This window comes from Neoarius graeffei, chromosome 24 (assembly GCF_027579695.1).
Source record: "Neoarius graeffei isolate fNeoGra1 chromosome 24, fNeoGra1.pri, whole genome shotgun sequence".
NCBI lineage: Eukaryota > Metazoa > Chordata > Actinopteri > Siluriformes > Ariidae > Neoarius > Neoarius graeffei.
In genome coordinates this window covers 40,024,311-40,043,202 of record NC_083592.1, presented here as the reverse complement: position 1 = coordinate 40,043,202, position 18,892 = coordinate 40,024,311, and the positions used below count along the sequence as shown (strand labels likewise).

General features: G+C 41.1%; 1 protein-coding gene across 2 annotated transcripts in view; it reads left to right on the top strand.

The window, feature by feature from the left end:
- mob1ba (MOB kinase activator 1Ba) overlaps positions 1 to 17,764 on the top strand; it is a 40,817-nt gene extending 23,053 nt beyond the window's left edge. For both annotated transcript variants that reach the window (XM_060907228.1, XM_060907227.1), the window contains exons 3-6: positions 6,275 to 6,368; positions 6,570 to 6,703; positions 15,859 to 16,022; positions 16,278 to 17,764. In XM_060907228.1, coding sequence (XP_060763211.1) covers positions 6,275 to 6,368; positions 6,570 to 6,703; positions 15,859 to 16,022; positions 16,278 to 16,355 — 470 coding nt within the window. In that variant the 3' untranslated portion in view covers positions 16,356 to 17,764. The remainder of the gene's footprint in view (positions 1 to 6,274; positions 6,369 to 6,569; positions 6,704 to 15,858; positions 16,023 to 16,277) is intronic.
- Positions 17,765 to 18,892: the final 1,128 nt, after the last annotated feature.

Genomic DNA, 18,892 nt, shown 5'->3' with positions numbered 1-18,892 from the left:
TGTATAGACAGCGGTGATGAATTCACCGTTCGGCTTCAAATCACAGGTTTATATCAATGCACTCGTTCTAAAGGCCTCTGCATGCTCTTGCGACAAGGCTTTCGCAGATAGCTTTTCGCAGACAGTTGTAATTTATCGTTGAGCGGGGAATAATAGGCGTGCGCGATGTTATTCACCGCCACAACGCAAGGGGGCGCGAAGTCGCGAAATCGCTAGTAGTTGGTGGGTGTGGTTAGTGGAGTGTTTATCCTCCGGTTACTTATAATGACTAGAACTGGAGTCGTATAGATGTACGTACTTCCTCACTTCCTCGATCAACCGCTCTTCGTGCTGCTCCATCTTCGCTCGTGTTTTTAAAAATGGCGGTCGTGAAAACAAACCAAACCGGGAAAGTAGGGAAGCAGAAGTGCGTGTACAGCGGATGTAGAGTGGACCAATCAGAGCCCTCTTGTCTGCAACGCTGTCTGCGAGGCTTCTGCGGTGGTCACAATTTTTGGGAGGTGCGTGCAGAGCGTCTGTGAAGGTGGGGGGGCTACGCAGACACTGTCTGCGACGCCATCTGCGAGGACTGGGTTGTCAGCATAAATTGGCCTTAACGCAGTCATTTTTGTAGTAACGGATCATTCATAGGGACTTGCATGATGGACACGTCACGTACTCTAAGCCTAAAGAAAGAAAATCTCGTCACTGGTGAAATTTGCTCTAAGGAGACATTAATTTAAGATTTATGTCAGGAGTTTTGAGTGTCAGCACTTGAACAGTTAGTAAGCTTTCCACAATGGGAGAGTCTTCAGGGCAGAGGATTTTGCTCATTGTGGTTTCCTAGTAACATGACAAGCTGCCAGTTTTTTTTGTTTTAAGGGAGGCTGGTGAGGGACCGACTGTTTATAGCTGTTAAACCATAAGTGATAATTGGGACCAGGTTGTTTTCTTGGCCATTCCACAACATTAAACATAACTATAAACTGTCGAAAGAATTAAAACGATAATAGTTGGCAAATTGCTGTTGTATAAGAGGAAAAAAAAAAACCCCTCCTGTCATGATCATATTTGCCAACTATTACATAATCATAGGAATATACTCAACTTTACGGTGGTTATATCTGCTTCATGTGTAACACCACCCCGGTGTTGATTAGTTTCTTATCACTGCATGTTCCACAGTGTTTTATTTCTTACATGAACACTATCTGCACTCCTTGTGTCTTCTCACTCCTGATTATTCTTGGCTCAAAAAGTATAAGTGGAGTAATTCATGAGCTTCACTGTAGTGGTGATTTGAAGACCGCTAACACAATTCTATAATAACTTGAAGCGGTAAGGTGGTGTAGTGGTTAGTACTGTGGCCTCACAGCAAGAAGTTTCCGGGTTTGAACCTCACGGCTGATGGCCTTTCTTGCCCCTTTTCCACCAAAGCAGTTCCAGGGCTGGTTCGGGGCCAGTGCTTAGTTTGGAACCGGGTTTTCTGTTTCCACTGACAAAGAACTGGCTCTGGGGCCAGAAAAAACGGTTCCAGGCTAGCACCAACTCTCTGCTGGGCCAGAGGAAAGAACCGCTTATGTCAGTGGTGGGGGCGGAGTTATTAAGACCAACAACAATAACAAGACCATGAAAGATCGCCATTTTTAAGCGGCGAGAAGCAGCAGCTGTACAAATGCGAAGTCATCCGTTATTATTGTTGTTGCTGCTGCTGCTTCTTCCATGTTGTTTTTGCTTCGATATTCGCGCCAAGGTTTAAAGGGGTACCAAATATAATATATACGGTTGCTGATGTGACAAAGTAACGTATTCTATCAAATTTATATACTAGAAAACAAAATATCTTGGTAATTGTAAATATAATAGTCGGTACGCTAAACGGCACAAGAGTCGCCATTTTTAAAAGACCGTGACGTCAGCGCTACCCACTGCACTAGGAGAGAAGCGTGTAATCATGGCGTCGGGCGCATCAAGCGAAAGCGACAGCTCTGTCGAATCATACGAAGAGATCCCGCAAGACACACTGCAAGCAGGCTATGGCTTAGAAGGGTACCAGTTTGAACCTAGGAGAGGTACTCTTGACTCCGGTGATGACGAAAGAAGAGAAGAAAGCTCGAACTCGCTTGGTGTTTTTCAGCGGAAACGAGTGAAAAGCCACGTCTGGAGGATCGTTATGCTTTCCATCGGTCCTGTTATTACACCCGAAAGCAACACACTGCGGCATTGTGTAGCCGATCACTTACAATTCATCCTACTTTCCGATTCACACGTGCTATTCCCAACCTCAATGAGCCAACACAACTGGGCACATACATACGTCATGAGTGTTACGCAGAGAAAATGAACGTGCATTCTGATTGGATAAAATTAATATCATGGCGGGCTGTTCAAACTGCGGAAATAGTTTGCTCGAGCTACTTTCAAAACACTATAACTTTCCGACCTTAGAACAAAAAACTTTTGTAAGTCTTGAATCAGGTTCGTTAATGTGTGTTTCATTGTTATATTTGCTCTATATATTGCCCTCTGTTCCCCTTTAAGCAAACGTAGCGACGTAATGACGTATACAGCGACGTAATGACGTGGCACCGCGAGCTATGGAAAAGCAAACTGGTTCTCAGCTGGCTCGCAAGTTGAACTAGTTGTGAACCAGCACTGGCCCGGAACCAGCCCTGGAACTGATTTGGTGGAAAAGGGGTATCTGTGTACAGTTTGTATTTTCTCTCTGTGGGTTTCCTCCACGTGCCTCCCAGAGTTTAAAGACATGAAGATTAGGTAAAAAAAAAAAATACCCAGCTGCTGGGGTTGCACTAGCCAATGCATACTTGGTGCTATTTCCAAGCCCGGATAAATTGGAGAGGGTTGTGTCAGGAACGGCAACCGGTGTAAAAGTTTAAAAAAAAAAAAAAATATGGATCATAAATTGGATGATCTGCTGGAGCATCCAAGATAGGGCTGTGCGATGTCCCCTTAATTGGCATCGACGATGTTTACAGTGCAAACATCGTGATGGACGATCATATCGTGGGCGGGGGGGGGGGGGGATTTTAATACCACATTATTAAATATATTATTATTATTATTATTATTATTATTATTAAAAGTATTAGATACTCATCCGAGGCTTTGGCACATAAAGAAAAAAAAGCGCTAGGTGATGTGGAATATTTGGCCTTGATAATGGATATGTGGTCCAGCTGCAACATGATGCCCTACATGTCAGCTACCGTACATTATGTGGACCGAGAGTGGGCAATGCAGTCCAAATGCCTGCAGACGAGTTTCATGCCAGAGACACATTCAGCGGACAATTTAGAAGACGCATTGCCCAAGACACTTGCCGAATGGAAAATAGAGGAGAAAAAGATCGCCTGTATAACAACGGGGCGAATATTGTCGCAGCCATCAGGCAATTGAAATGGCCGTGGTTAAGTTGTTTTGGGCACAATTTGAACCTGGCCATAACCAACTAGCTTGCGCAACAGAGGGCCAGTACAGACCGAGCGTTTGGAGTTTGCCGAGCAGTCAACACTGCGTTTGCGCACAGCTGGCTTCGGAGAAATGAGCTGCGCAAAGCGCAGGTGGAAATGAACCTCCCCGAGCACTCACTGATCACGGCAAGATATTAATCTGCTCTAACAATGAAAGACTAGTATTCAAACTATGAGAAGAAACTACACTTAAGCTATTACTCATTGTTTATTTACACCATATCAATTGAAGATGCGTTTCGGCCTTTAGTGCGCACTTGAACGCGCTAATTTTTCCAATTTATTAGTGTTTGAATTATTGCACCAGCTTTTAAAATCATGATTTAAAAAAAAAAAAATTATATTTTTATATATATATATATATATATATATATATATATATATATATATATATAATTATATAATTTTTACTGTCTTTACATTTATCAGAATCACCTTCATTCTTCCATTTGGTTTGACATTATGGCTTAGAGTGGACCATTTTGAGTCTGAAAGTAGGCCTATTTACCAGATTAAAGTTATTTGACTTCTGCCGAAGTCTGCGCTTCACTGCCGTTTGGGGTGCAATATTTCCCGACTGAAGTCGTTAATAGTGGCTGTTTGTTTGAGCAACATGACAAATTTTACATTAAAAGTATAGTGTAGGCTAAAAAATGAAGTCAAAATTTATTATTAGTAGCATACTGTATTTTTTGTAACCACATGTTATGTTCACTAGCACGTCCCTGCACCATAGCCTACGTGAACAAGCGGTAATAGGATATTACTTTATAATGATTCATATAATTATGTATTTATAATTGTGTTATATAATATATTTATATATTAAACAAAACTAACAAAAAACTAACTTTTTAGGTTAAATAGGCCCAGATGATACCGTATATGCATGATTATGACAGGAGGGGGCGTGGTATCACGATGGTGGCTCTCCATCGTGATGGATGACCACCATCGTCGATGGACGATGGCATCGTCTATCGGTACAGCCCTAATCCAAGAGAACAACAAAGCCATACAATACAAGTGCAGTACATGTTTGCCTTTTTGAACTAAACAGCTTAAGAAAAGCACTTTAGTAAAGTTGAAATCAGAGTAGCTGAAGCTCTGAGGTGATGAATGTAAAGATGCTGCCAAGTCTGAGTCACGAGAGAGCGGTATGTGGCTGTTGGACACTTCACTAATCGCCAGCTCGTGATGTGTCGCATAATGAACGCAAGCTTGGGCTTCAAGTGTGAGAAATTGTACAGGGCTTTCTTTCCTTTTTCCATGCTCTTGGTTTTCAGTAGTTAATGGTCCATTTCTTCCCCCCCCCCCCTTTTTTTTTATAAAATAAATTAAATGCTGCTTTCTTTCTATTCAGATGTCCACCACTGACCTGTTTTCTAGTACACTGCACACTTTGTATACCAATTAGACCCAAGGCATGCGCTCAGTGCTGTTGCCTCTTAGTGCAGGCTTTTAATAACAACAAAGGAATGGCTGTAAGTGATAGCCTCAGGGAAGGGTGGATTTGTGACAGCAGGCGCTTCCTTGAGATGAGCAAAGTGTTTTGGTTTCATCTAATTACAGAGGAACATGAAAGGATGGGCGTGTCCTCGACTCTCCAACTTGGCTAGAGAAAACGAGACACGCAGGTAGTCGTGTACTGTCCGTCTCGTTGCTGTAAGGGATCCATTTACTGCAATTCGGCGGTGAAATGTTTCCATAGACGCAATAACGTGTCCTTGAGGTGTCTTGAATTGTTGGGTTCAGAGTTAGCCCATGTTTATATTAGACCGTATCAGCGGATCATCAGATTAAAGTTTTTAAAACGATTAGCGTGCACACAGCAACACCAATACACGATTTGCGTGCACGCAGCAACACCAATACACGGATACGCTCGGCTCCGCAGGCATCCTGCGCTCCAAATCACTCCGCCCTGAACAGCGAGTGCCCTCTGGAGGGTGCGCACTCCGGCCCTGCGCAGCTCACAGAGCACGCGAGTGAAGTGCACGAGCCATGATTCGGGACTGAGCCGCTGTGTGTGAGATCCCAGCGCAGATCACTTACCACTTGCAAGTGGAAGGATGGCAAGCCTAAAGACAATCATAACTACACAATGGGCAGTATTTGCATCAGTATTTGCAGTATTTTCATACTTTTATACTCTTTAATGAAAGGTGATACAAGGCGGAAGTCCGCGCTGTTTTTCAGCAGTCGCGTCACATGACCAACGCCAGCGAATCAGGAAGGTGGATGTCACGGTGACGTTGTCCAATGACGACGCCAGCTAGAGCTCAGCACAGCGTATCCGCGTATTCTCAATGTTTACACAGCACCGGAGCTGACACGATCTGGATTGAATACGTGGACGCTGGCAGATTCCCGTTTCCAGGCGTTTTAATGTAAACGGACAGTGCATCCGCGAAGAAAACGAGACAGATACGGTCTAATGTAAACTTGGCCTTAGTCGGGTTGCATTTTTATTTTGCTTTTATGCCTAATTAGTCAGAGGGTGTTGATTGATTTTCTGTAATGGCAGCTCTGACAGGAGGGCTGGCTGTAACTTGAATGACAGGCTTGTGTTTTACGTACTTTATTCGAATGATATTGTTTCTATAGTACCAGCTTGTATGGTGGATGCTCCACATAATCCAAGACTAATAACGAACGAAAAATGTAGTACTTAAAAAAAAAAATCACACGATGTTATCATTGACTGTTTTTCCTCTGACAGCCCACGTTTTATTTCATACTTATTTTCTAAATGTTTCATGAACTCGTATCAGCTCAGGACTCATCATTATGTTTTTCTTTAGCTGTGGACTTCTTTAATCAGATCAACATGCTATATGGGACCATCACTGACTTCTGCACCGAAGAAAGCTGCTCTCTAATGTCTGCCGGGCCGAAGTAAGACCCAGGTTTTGCTTTGTATGCTTTAAAAATAATAAATGTGCTGATCATCTGCTTTCAACTTCTAGTTTTGATTAAAAAAAAAAAAAAAAAAAAGAGCCTCAGTAGTTTCTGTATTAGGGTGATTTACGTAATAAGGGGTTGCATTAAAAAAAAAAAAGGCAGTATTTTTAATGTGGTGTGATGTTTTACCTTCAGGTATGAATACCATTGGGCTGATGGGACCAACATTAAAAAGCCAATCAAATGCTCTGCTCCAAAGTACATTGATTACCTGATGACCTGGGTTCAGGATCAGCTTGATGATGAAACTCTTTTCCCTTCAAAAATAGGTGAGATTTTTTTCCCCCCTTTTAAAATGACTTACTACATGATGACAGGTGAGCCTGAATTGAATGTACTGTATTGTTTCATTGAACATGTTGTGATCTTAGCCCATGAAATAAGACTACTTTTTTTTTTTTCAATTAACATTTCACTGTAAGATAAGTGAAAGCTTTCTTCTACATTACATTAAAGGGAAAGGCAACTTTTGTACAAAATCCCCACAAATAGATAGATAAATATATATAAAGTAATCGATCATGGAATTTATAGAGAAAGAACAGACCGCATAACAGTATCTTTTAACTTTTAATAATATGGGCTTAAGAGGAGTCGAAGTTGGAGGAGGCAGCCTTTTTGAGATTGTGGGCAACTATAAACCAATCAGAATCATGCGCCTCCCTCTGATCTGTGACGTCACTGGGCCCATGAAAACAGTCAGTGCGTTTACATGCACATAGAGAGAATCGAATTTCTGCCGTTGCTCGACTGAAATCGAAGTTCAAAATGCCATGTATACACCTTAATTCGGCTGAAATTGAACCGAACTTGATTTCTCGGAATCGAGCTACACGACCTAGATTATGCGATTTCTGCCGAGCTACTTAGTGCATGTATACCCTATCGAGTTAGTAGTCGAGCTACTTACTGCCCCTTCCGGAAGTGATGAGTGACGAGACCACAAGCGGGAAACACAACAACCTCGGTCGGCATGACAACGAATCATGACAACGGCATGAATCTTTTTTCTTTTTGTGGCATTGTTTGCACTGTTAAAATTTAGCTCACTTACTGTATCACCAAATACAGCTGTTGCATAGCTGTGAATTGTGTACATAAACAAGTCATTGTGTGTGTGTGTGTCCAACATCTGAAGAATGTCAATGAAAACAAAACAATTGAACTTTGTGTGTTTATTAAGACATGAGTTAAATTGTAAGCAAAAAAAAATTTTTTGTAAGCAAAAAATGGACTTTAGAAAAATATACAATTGTGCAAAATAAGTTGTCTTACAAAACGGTGGTCTGCGCAGGACAGTTTGTAGCCATACAGTCTGTTAGAGCAAGCCTAACAGCTTGAGCACGGAACTGCCAGTGTTGCCAGATTTTAAGTGCATTTTGGCGGATTTGAACATGTTTTGGGCTGGAAAACGTCAGCAGTATCTGGCAACACTATAGCTCTTCATGACGACAACCGGAAGTGTACCAACACGATGGGGCATGTAGCGCCACCTGTGGCTCGGGTGCACAATGCACCTCACACAATAGCTGGATTTCACAGTTGCATGTAGGATTGGATTTCTCTGGCACCCCTGCTGGGACCCTTTGCTCGATTACCGACAGCAGCTCGATTTGGACGTGCATGTAAACGTACTGAGTGTTTACAAACAGATCACTGTAGGAGTCCCGGCGGGTGGCTTGTGTTCAATCTCTAAAATCTAAACTCTTTGCGCGTACTAGAAACATTTTTCGACTTTGGACAATACCACGTGAAAGAGAAGGATGCCACAGTGCTCAGCTTTTGATTGCCACGTTAATTCCGGGCGGAAAGAGGATGGAGTTTCTTTACGTGGTTTTCCACTCAAGCGACCGCCATTATTGAAGCAGTGGGTGCACAATCTCGGAAGGAAGAATTTCAAGCCAACATCTAGTTCTAGAGTGTGTTCTAAACACTTTTTCTCCCGAGTTGTTATGAACGTAATCTGTACGCGGAACATCTCGCCTCACTAGTTAGGACTTCTGCAAGGAAATTTAACCAGCCCCTTGTGAAATTACGGGATGACGCCGTGCCAACACTGTTCTCACACCGTCAGCCTGCGCCGAAGAAGGAGCGCCTTACAAGCGTTAATCGAGCTCGGAGACGCGAAATAGAGGAACAACAAAAGGTACGTTTGATGATTTAAATTTGATCACTAACTCGCGCTATCGCTGTCACTCGCCATCTTTTATGAAGGGCGGTCAGTGGTGGGCCGCGTGACGTCACGCAGTAGATCAATATGGCGGAACGCATCCAAGCTGAGCTCAGTACAAGCCCATATTATTAAAAGTTAAAAGATACTGTTATGCGGTCTGTTCTTTCTCTATAAATTCCATGATCGATTACTTTATCTATCTATTTGTGGTGATTTTGTACAAAAGTTGCCTTATCTTTTAATGGCATTTAGCAGACACTCTTACCCAGAGCAGGTGGGAGTTAGGTGCCTTGCTCAAGGGCAATTTGGCCATTCCTGCTGGTCCAGGGAATCAAACTGGCAACCTTTTGGTCCCAAAGCTGCTGCTCTAATCATTAGGCCATGGCTTCCCCTTCGTCTACTTCAGATGCTTTAATTAAGGTGTACACTGAAACTACTGAGTCAGTCACTTTCGTTGCAAAAAAGCAATTCATCAGAGATATTTCAGTAAGCTCTCTGGAGAAATGGGACACAGTGAGGGGTTGGACTTATTCCCGTAGCAGCCAATAACATTTAAGACTGCACAGAACAGGAAGTTTAACCTTTTGTCAAAGTGAATGAACACTCCCTGACTCCTTTTCTCAAACCCAAAGGGATGGTGAGGAAAGGAAATGAAGTGTGGCAGGAAGAGCAAACCAAAACACAGACATCTCATGTTTGTGTCTAGCTGCTAATGTAGATTGATAAACAACAGGATTTAGCTTTGATGGGTCGAGACATAAGCAATGTGGAGGGTTTTTAATTATATAAACGTTTCCTATCCTAGTGCTAGATCGTATGTCAGTATTATTCCATCCATATCCACCAGTATCTTTTGATTTCAGGCAATGTTTAAAGTGCATATCACGGGTAAATTCAGGAGCAAGATCAATGTAATTCTCCTATTTTATATTAAACTTTGGTCAAATATCTGTCACATTTTGCGCATTTTTTTTTTTTTTTTTTACCTTGCGCAATACCAGAAAAATTGATTTCAATGAAACATTGATTTTCATGACGTCGCGTGCGGGACGCCTCCCTCTGAATCCTACGTCAGCGCTGGTTTGTTTGAGAAAACGACCTGGTGGTTTTCTGCAAATTTCTTCAACATTATTATGTAATTATTAAAATGGTTAACAGATGTATCGTAGGAGGGTGCAGCAACACCAATCTTGATGGGATTAGTACTCATCGTTACCCACGTTGTGCTCAGGTGACAATTCCATATTTCAATGCAAAATCGCTCGCTGCTAAACGTGGTCTACACAGGCTGTGCACTGAAACCGTGCAAAGCTCGCGCAGCCTGCTGGTGCTTCTGCAGGTGACGTCACGAATCTGGCTCCAGACTCCCTTGGGATTTTTCCAGACGCGCTTAATTTTTTATTTTTTTCTGCTGTAGACAGATGGCCTTGTGCAAAATTACCCTTCTGGATGAGTGTGTAAAGGGACATACTTTCATTTAAAAAAAAAAGAATTTGGTCCAGGATATGCACTTTAAATATAGTTAAGCACATAGTTACTTCATCAGTTTTAGTGAAGGTTCTGGGTTCGAGCCCAGTGGCTGATGAGGGCCTTTCTGTGTGGAGTTTGCATGTTATCCCCGTGTCTGCTCCGGTTTCCCCCCACAGTTCAAAGACATGCGGTTAGGTTAACATGAGGCAGCCTTGAGCAAGGCACCTAACCCCAAGTGCTCCCCGGGCGCTGTAGCATGGCTGCCCACTGCTCTGAGTATGCGTGTGTGCTCATTGCTTGCTTGCGTGTGTGCACTGCTTCAGATGGGTTAAATGCAGAGGATGAATTTCACTGTGCTTGAGTGTGCATGTGATAAAGATGACGACTTCTGTGTGTGGAGAGAAGCTCCATACTTAAGAGAATATTACCATATGCATCAACCTGATTTTTGATGGCTTTGACTGTACGATGTCTGTATGAACCGTGTACATGTACCACCACAGGGAATCCGATCATAAGTGCAAGGCAACATATCTCAAACACTTGACCACCGGGCAACGTAATTTGTATCTTTATTGACCATAAGAGAAGATGGGTTTTTATCCAGCAGTGCTTTTTTTTTTCAAGTGTTGTATTTACGAACACATTTTATGGAAAATATATTCAATAGTTTTCATATAAAACTAGTTAAAGCAGTTTTTATTAGTCCACTAGCTTGTTGGACAGTTGACAATTGTAAGCAGACAACTGTTTGACATATCAAGTTTGAAATGGCAGATTACAGCTCGAACCCTCGGAGCTCATATGGTACATTCGGTCAAGTGGTTTGTTTTCTAGTAGGCCGCCCCCACCCCCTGAAGGGTTTTATCCTACTTTTTTCATAGCAGGCATCATATCTATTTGTATTTTATGCCTTTTTTTTTTTTTAAATATAACCTAAGTTATTTCTTAGGTGGGGTTTACATTAGACCGTATCAGTGGATCATCAGATTAACGTTTTTAAAAACGATTAGCGTGCACACAGCAATGCCAATACACGGATACGCTAATCACATGACTAATTCGGCACGTAAGTTGAAATGTGTCAGTGCGGCTCATCGCTTCCTCCTCAGCGGCTGCGCTCCAAGTCACTCCGCCCTGAACAGCGAGTGCCCTCTGGAGGGTGCGCACTCCGGCGCTGCGCAGCTCACAGAGCACGCGAGTGGAGTGCACGAGCAGTGATTCGGGACTGAGCCGCTGTGCGCAAGTCACTTACCACTTGCAAGTGGAAGGATGGCAAGCCTAAAGACAATCATAACTACACAATGGGCAGTATTTGCATCAGTATTTGCAGTATTTTCATACTTTTATACTCTTTAATGAAAGGTGATACAAGGCGGAAGTCCGTGCCGTTTTTCAGCAGTCGCGTCACATGACCAACGCCAGCGAATCAGGAAGGTGGATGTCACAGTGACGTTGTCCAATGACGACGCCAGCTAGAGCTCAGCACAGCGTATCCACGTATTCTCAATGTTTACACAGCACCGGACCAGACACGATCTGGATTGAATACGTGGACCCTGGCGGATTCCCGTTTCCAGGCGTTTTAATGTAAACGGGCAGTGCATCCGCGAAGAAAACGAGACAGATACGGTCTAATGTAAACTTGGCCTTACTCTCCATACTCGTAAACATAATTATTGTATAGTTCAATAGCAATTTTATGAGCACGTTTCCTTCATTTTAGATAATCTAAAACAGGGGTGCCAGGGTGAAATTGGTAAGGGGGCCAGATTTTTTTCAAGTGGGACCTTGGGGGCTGAATTACACTTTTGGCCTGAAAAGACCAGACACTAACTCAACAAAAGGACATTATTTTATATGATTTTTGAAGGCCTGTATGCCCAAAAGGAATTGTAAAGCTATAGCCTCAAAATGAGGCGCACAATAACATGGCAGACAAAAGCAATTTACCCTCTGAAAATGTAACAGTCTAAGCATGCAAGTAGCCTACATTTATTAAAAAAAAATGCTACAGAAATGGACTAAGACACAAATAACACAAGTGTAAACTGTAAATGACTTAGATCAGATTTATTGATCTTGCACATCAAAAACATGTCAATGCATAGGCCTAATTAGGCCAATTAAAACGATTGGCAACTAGGCCTAAACAAGTCAAAAGAAAGAAGTGCCAGGGTAAATAATTCCACCAATAGGTCAAGTGACTAAATATCCAGTAGCATTAGTTTAAAAGAGCCAAATATGACTGAACATACCAATAAAAACAAACTACAGATGGCACATTAACTTTGCTGGTCAAGTCCCACATATATTTCCACACACCCATCCTGTTTATTCCCCCTCAAGCACACAGCACAAGGTTACATGGGGGAGAAATACCAGCTACATTTTACATGTGGAAGCCAGAAGTCTTTTACTTTTTACCAGCTTGTCGACACTGGGGGACAGACTCTGGGCAGTTGCTATTTTCATGACATCGTTGAGATGTCCATGGGTCAGACGACTACGCAGTTTCGATTTATTAATATTCATTACTGAAAATGCCTGTTCACATAAATATGTTGTCCCGAACATACAGAGTATTTTACCGGCAAAAGCCGTGATAATTGGGTACTCTGGTGGCAATGACTGATAGAAAGATTGGATTCCAACAGATGCGTATTAATCCTTGACGAATGCACCCTCCGAAAATGGCTTGGACACTTTTTTGCGATCTCCCACGCGATGATGTAGCTCGCCTTCACTGCCCCTAACATGAAATAAAATGTACAACAAAGATATTGAGACACCCCTCTTTGAAAACAGCCGCATTTAACATTAAAGGAGAACTGAAGATGATGTATGATATTAAAACGAACCTTCATGTGTCTCTCGAGACTTTGAGAAAGCTGCTTGCTGTTTTTGAAGGTTTGAGGCAAGCTCATTTAGCTTTTCAGTCCTGCGTTGCCTGGTGAATTGGCTGTATTTGTCGGCGTGGGTCTCGTAATGTCTTTTGACATTTGTATTCCTTCGGTACAGCCACTTGTTGCGAACAAATCAGACAAACAGGTTTTCCCCCTACTTCCCAGAAAAAAATATTTCTCTCTCCATTTTTCCTGAAAGATGCGACCCTCAGAATCAACTTTTCTCTTTTTAGACTGTTGTTGCTTGTGAACGAGCAACAACTAGCCTACTCTACATTAAATCCGGGTCATTGCACCTGCGCGTGCTGCAGCAAGCAGAGAGCAGCTAAAAACGAACCGATGGATTACACGAAAATGGAATCAAATTGAAACATTAGATTTAAAATAATTACGAAAAAAAACCATAACATTCGATTTTTATTAATTTATTATTAAAAAAAAAAAAAGTCTCATGAACCACCGGGCCGGATGTGATGACCAATCGGGCCGTATCCGGCCCACGGGCCGTTACCATGGCACCCCAGATCTAAAACTAATGTGGCTCAATGTTGATTAGTTCTTATGTGCGATTAATATTTGATCGTAACTATAGAGTGCTCCGAGATGATGCTAAAAATAGTAACACTGCGGTCTGCACGGTTATCTTGGAAGTCACTCGCTCCAGAGCGCTCATAGAGTACACATCATAGAGTACACATTCACCGATTCGTTTCCACGTTAGAGGGCTTAGAAGCTTGGATTTTTTAAGAATTTAGACATCTGAAGTGATGGAGCACTACTGTGAAAGTTTGGATAAGCAGGCACGGGAGTGTTATGCTGAGAAAGTACGTTTCATTGGGAATGTAGATCCATACACTGTTAATGAGAAGGAATGGAAAGCTGACCCCAGCTTGTTGCCGCATGTGACATATACATCAATCTTGTGAACTATCTAGTGTTTCACCCAAGTCCATTTTGTGAACTAAAGCATGTGTACATAAACATTACTAGGCCTAGATCTTAAATGCCATTTGATGCAACAATGCACTGCAGTAGACATAAGCTACCTAATGTGACAAATATCCATTAATCATTGCTGAAAGTACATAGAAAAGATAATAGTTTGTATCACATTTATTTTAGTAACTATGAAATTCAAGACAATTTAACCTACCTGTCACAAAGTGATCAGAACAAATCCGGATACAGTCAAGTTGTCCTATATTTGATCGGTTAATGGCAGCCAGCCACTGTCGTCTCCTCTGCTCGCTTTTCTCCTGTGCTGCAATTCCCTGGTTAGTCACGACTTTAGGGAGTCTGTGGAAGCTTTTGCCACCCTTTTCCCCCCGGCTACTACAGCCAACAAATTCGGCGTTGTCACCCCTTTTTGCTTCGCTGAACAACAATGCATTGATACTGCGACCTTTGACTTCCAATATGGCCGCTGCTGGGTTCGCGCTGACCTCGAAGCACTCTATACAGTCATGATGTAAAATGAAAGTAATGGTTGACTGCAGTGCACCAGGCACACAGCAGAGTCGCACCATATGTATTTGTAACTGGGACGCGCATCTCATTGACTTGAAATGCACGACACTACACAATTTGATGGTTCATGTGCTATTATTATTATTATTATTATTATTATATTCAGCTTGATTTTGTGCCCTTGCAAATATTTTCCTCATACATTCATCAGGAACGCCACTTTTAGGCAGTGCCCCTCCCCCCAAATTATTTATTTTTAGTCTATGCCACAGCCCTGTAGAATACTCAATTGAGATCGTTAATGTTTAAGTTTTCTGAGTGGGAAGACGGCTTGATGGTTTTGGTCACATTTGTCTTTTCAAGAGACAGACAAAATGAGAGGCTGGTAAAGCAATGACTGTTTATAGCGGTTATAAGTAATAACAGGAACTAACTGGTTGCTTTCAAGTTTGAAACATGAGAGAGCAGACTTTGGCTGTAAGACAGGTCACTAATTTCCTGGTCATGAATGCGTGGCATCTTGAATGCAAGATCCGGTTTTAAGTGTAAAAAATTGAATGGGGTTTCATGCATGGTCCACAACATTGTAACTGAATCAAAAGTATAACGTCATATTTTAATACATGGAAAAAAATAGTCTTTGCAAATCGCTGTGGTATTAACGGAAGCCGCGAGAGGCCCTTCATATCTTTTTTTTTTTTTTTTTTTTTTTTTTTTTAATTCACCTTGTTATCCCGAGATAACGACATAATTAATTCAGGATGTCGAGAAAACAAAACAATTATTCTGTGATCTCGAAAAAAACCAATTATTTCACGATCTCGAGAAAACAGCTGAGATCTCTAGCAGAGCTGCGCCCCTCTGTGGGTCAGGCAACGAAGACTTAGAAATTGGCGGACATGTAACAGAGCAGAAATGGCTTTTTATGATGCCTTGAGAGAGAGGGGGGTCCCAGAGGAGAACATTATTAAGACTTAATGCAGTCTCTCCCTGATCAAAATATTGCCTTATTAGGTGATGGATTATTCCAGACATTCTAATGACCAAAGTTGCGTCTATACAGAATGAGAAATAGCCCCAAAGTCAGCATATCACAAGTCTCTTGGCGCACCTGAATGAACCATTTCTCAGCTGTCTACTCGAGATCATAAAATAATTTTGTTTTCTCGAGATCTTGAATTAGTTGTGTTGTTTTCTCGAGATCCTGAATTAATTATGTCGTTATCTCGGGATAACAAGGTGAATAAAAAAATAAAAAAAAGGATTATATGAAGGGCCTCTCTCGGCTTCCGTAGGTATTAAATGAATAAAACACACTGAATGGTCATTAATTATTTTACTATAACAGCTGCCTTTTTTTTTTTGAATATTAATGTAAAACCATCGGGTTTTTGCATTCGTATCCCAGGCGTCCCTTTCCCAAAGAACTTCATGTCCGTGGCAAAGACGATCCTGAAGCGGCTGTTCCGTGTCTACGCTCACATTTACCACCAGCACTTTGACTCAGTCATCCAACTGCAGGAAGAAGCCCATCTCAACACTTCCTTCAAACACTTCATCTTCTTCGTTCAGGTGTGTGAGGTTTTTTTTTTTATTTTCTTCCTCCTTCTATAAACCTCGATAAGTAAATAGTGAAAGCATGTTGCCATTTTTGTTTGGTTTCTGCTTCCACATGCTCGCCTCTTACTGTTTTGTTTTGTTTTATTTAATATGCTCTACAAGTGAACTGCTGTGACCTAAAATCATCGTTCGTCATGGATTGATTTAACAAAAGAAAACTAACATTTTTTTTTTCTCGGGTCTGTCATCTGTTTTGTTCTTTTCTAGGAGTTCAACTTGATTGACAGGAAAGAGCTGGCACCTCTTCAGGAACTGATCGAGAAGCTTACCTCTAAAGACAGATAGATAGACTGAGCGAATCGTTATTTTTACCCTTCTCCCCAATTACTGTGCACAACAGCCTGGTTTTGTTTCCTCTGTCGTTTTACAGGTTTTGTGGGACTGGCTCCTGGATTAGTCTTTTATTCTCCACAGTTTTAACTTGGCAGCGAATGCTTCTTGTGTTTCTAACGTCCGTCTGACCTTTTTCTCTAAAAAGTTGATCGTATCTACGTAAGTGCCTGGCGTATGTCCACCTGCAAACGGTAACTGTTCTGTGAAAAAGCACCAACACCTGTCTCTGTAGCACCAACTTTCCCCAAAAATCAGGTTTTAGGGTTTTCTTTGTCACTTACAGAATGAAGCATGTCGACACTTTGGGAAGAGAAAAGCCAGTAAATACAGTACACCTCATTTCTGTTGATATTGAAGCTGGAGATTTGTCGTCGTCTTCTTTTCTTGAGTAACATACGCTTTCTCCTGGTCACACTCTTTTTTGCACTGAGTCCGCAGTCACCTGACATGACTTTTTTTTTTGGTACCAATAGTTAAATGAATAGTAACATAGAGCTTTAATTTGATTTTAACCACAGGTTCTTATAAAGGTGGGTCTTTTGGTTCATAATGGGAAGGGAATAGGGTAACGATTACTATGCAATGTTCATGCTTTTCTTTCTTGCTTTCAAATTTTGTTCTTTCCATAGGCAAGGCTTGTAAACCCCAGAGTTAGTGCCAATATCCAACTCCCCACAGTCTCCTTGTGTAAGTAAAATAGAAGCAGCATAAAACCTGAGGGAATTATTTTTTTTTTTAAATAGTGTTTGTTTTCATCACTTTATTCCTGCAAGTTTGTCAGGTTCTTTGTCTATGTATCTACATAAATGTAAAACAGAGTAAAACGTAGATGAAGCTTATAAATGGAGTCTAAAGCTGTAATAAGACACAAATGACCGGGTTGTGGTATCTAATATGTAATCATAGGAATACATTTGATCTTCTATTAGTTGAGGTTTTGTTGTTTGCACTTTGAATTATGAGCATAAGAGGTTTTATTCCACTACAGCTGCCTTCTCTGAAATCAGATATTATTGAAATGTGCTACAAACATTTGCAAAATTTATTATAAAATATAATTTCCCGACCGCTAGATGATAAAACATTGCTTGGTTTTAAGTTGGATTCACCTCATTAACATTAACTGGATGGTGAAGAAGTAGATATAATTACTCGGCCTTTTCTCAAGCCCATGTTTCCAAATAACATTAGCATTTCCCTTCAGCCGTCATCGAATACACTGTATTGTTTTTGCTGAGAAACTTGTAAATAATGTACACACACAAGGTATGCGGTGAAATTCAGAAAATGTGTAACTTGCAACACTTTTGTGGTACAATATTGAATGCTGTTTATAGTGTAATAAAAATGTTTGACCAAGATTTTCCTGTCTAGTTTTATGTGTAACAGTCTGTTAATAAGGGAACACAAGAGCACATGCTGTAGTTAATAAAATTATATATATATAAAAGCATGCCTGTAGGGGGATTGATCATAAATGTGTGCGCGTGTGCATGGTGACCTGCAATGACCTGTGTTAACGCCTCACGTGGGTCGGCTCCAGATCTGCAACGCTGATCAGGTTAAAGCCGTTTATGAAGATGAATGAATTCAAATATCTCTGTCTACTTTTATCCTAAGTAACATGTTTTGACAGTTGAGATGCCACTAGTAACGAAGAAGAACGCCTTTGTTACTGCACAAATGTACAACGAAATTTAGTTCATCATAGGAGAGCAAAGCCGCTGCGTACGTGCTAACCACTTACACCACTGTGCTGAGATATAAAAAGGAATAAAACACTTGGTGTGCTGTGAGGAAGTTAATTTGTTTGCTTTCAACACAGCAATTTGCCAGTATTTTGTCACTTTTTTTTTTAAAAGTCAAAACATGCATTTAATACATTTTTTTAAAAAGCTCCATTTAATGTAGTGGAAAACCCACAGAGCAAGCTCACTCAGTTTATAAATGCAATAATTTAATTTATTTTTTTAAGTCCTTGGAGTCTTCTGTCCTTTATCTGAAAACCTAAAGGGAACTGCTTTAAATCTGTTATTAGTCCTTTTTTAATGTGATCAATCAATAAAGAATTTTACTATTAGCTATATGAATGGTTTGATTCTTAAGCATGAGTTCTTCTGTTAAAAAGAAAATCCAGACAGCAGAAAAATGTAACTGCTTGTTTTATAACACATGCTGCTCTCCCAAAATAAAGACCAAAAAAAAAAAAAGACCTGAGACTGACTTGTCCTACTGCTCCAATGACAGATAGAGCTGTATGCTGCCATCTACTGGCCATTACTCTAATGGCTTTTGACATATCAGTCTCTGAGCCTTTAAAGGGCATATCCTGGATCAATTTCGTTTTTTTTTTTTTTTTAATATGAAAGTATGTCCCTTTACACACTCATCCAGAAGGGTAATTTTGCACAAGGCCATCTGTCTACAGCAGAAAAAAATAAAGCGCGTCTGGAAAAATCGCAAGGGAGTCTGGAGTCAGATTCGTGACG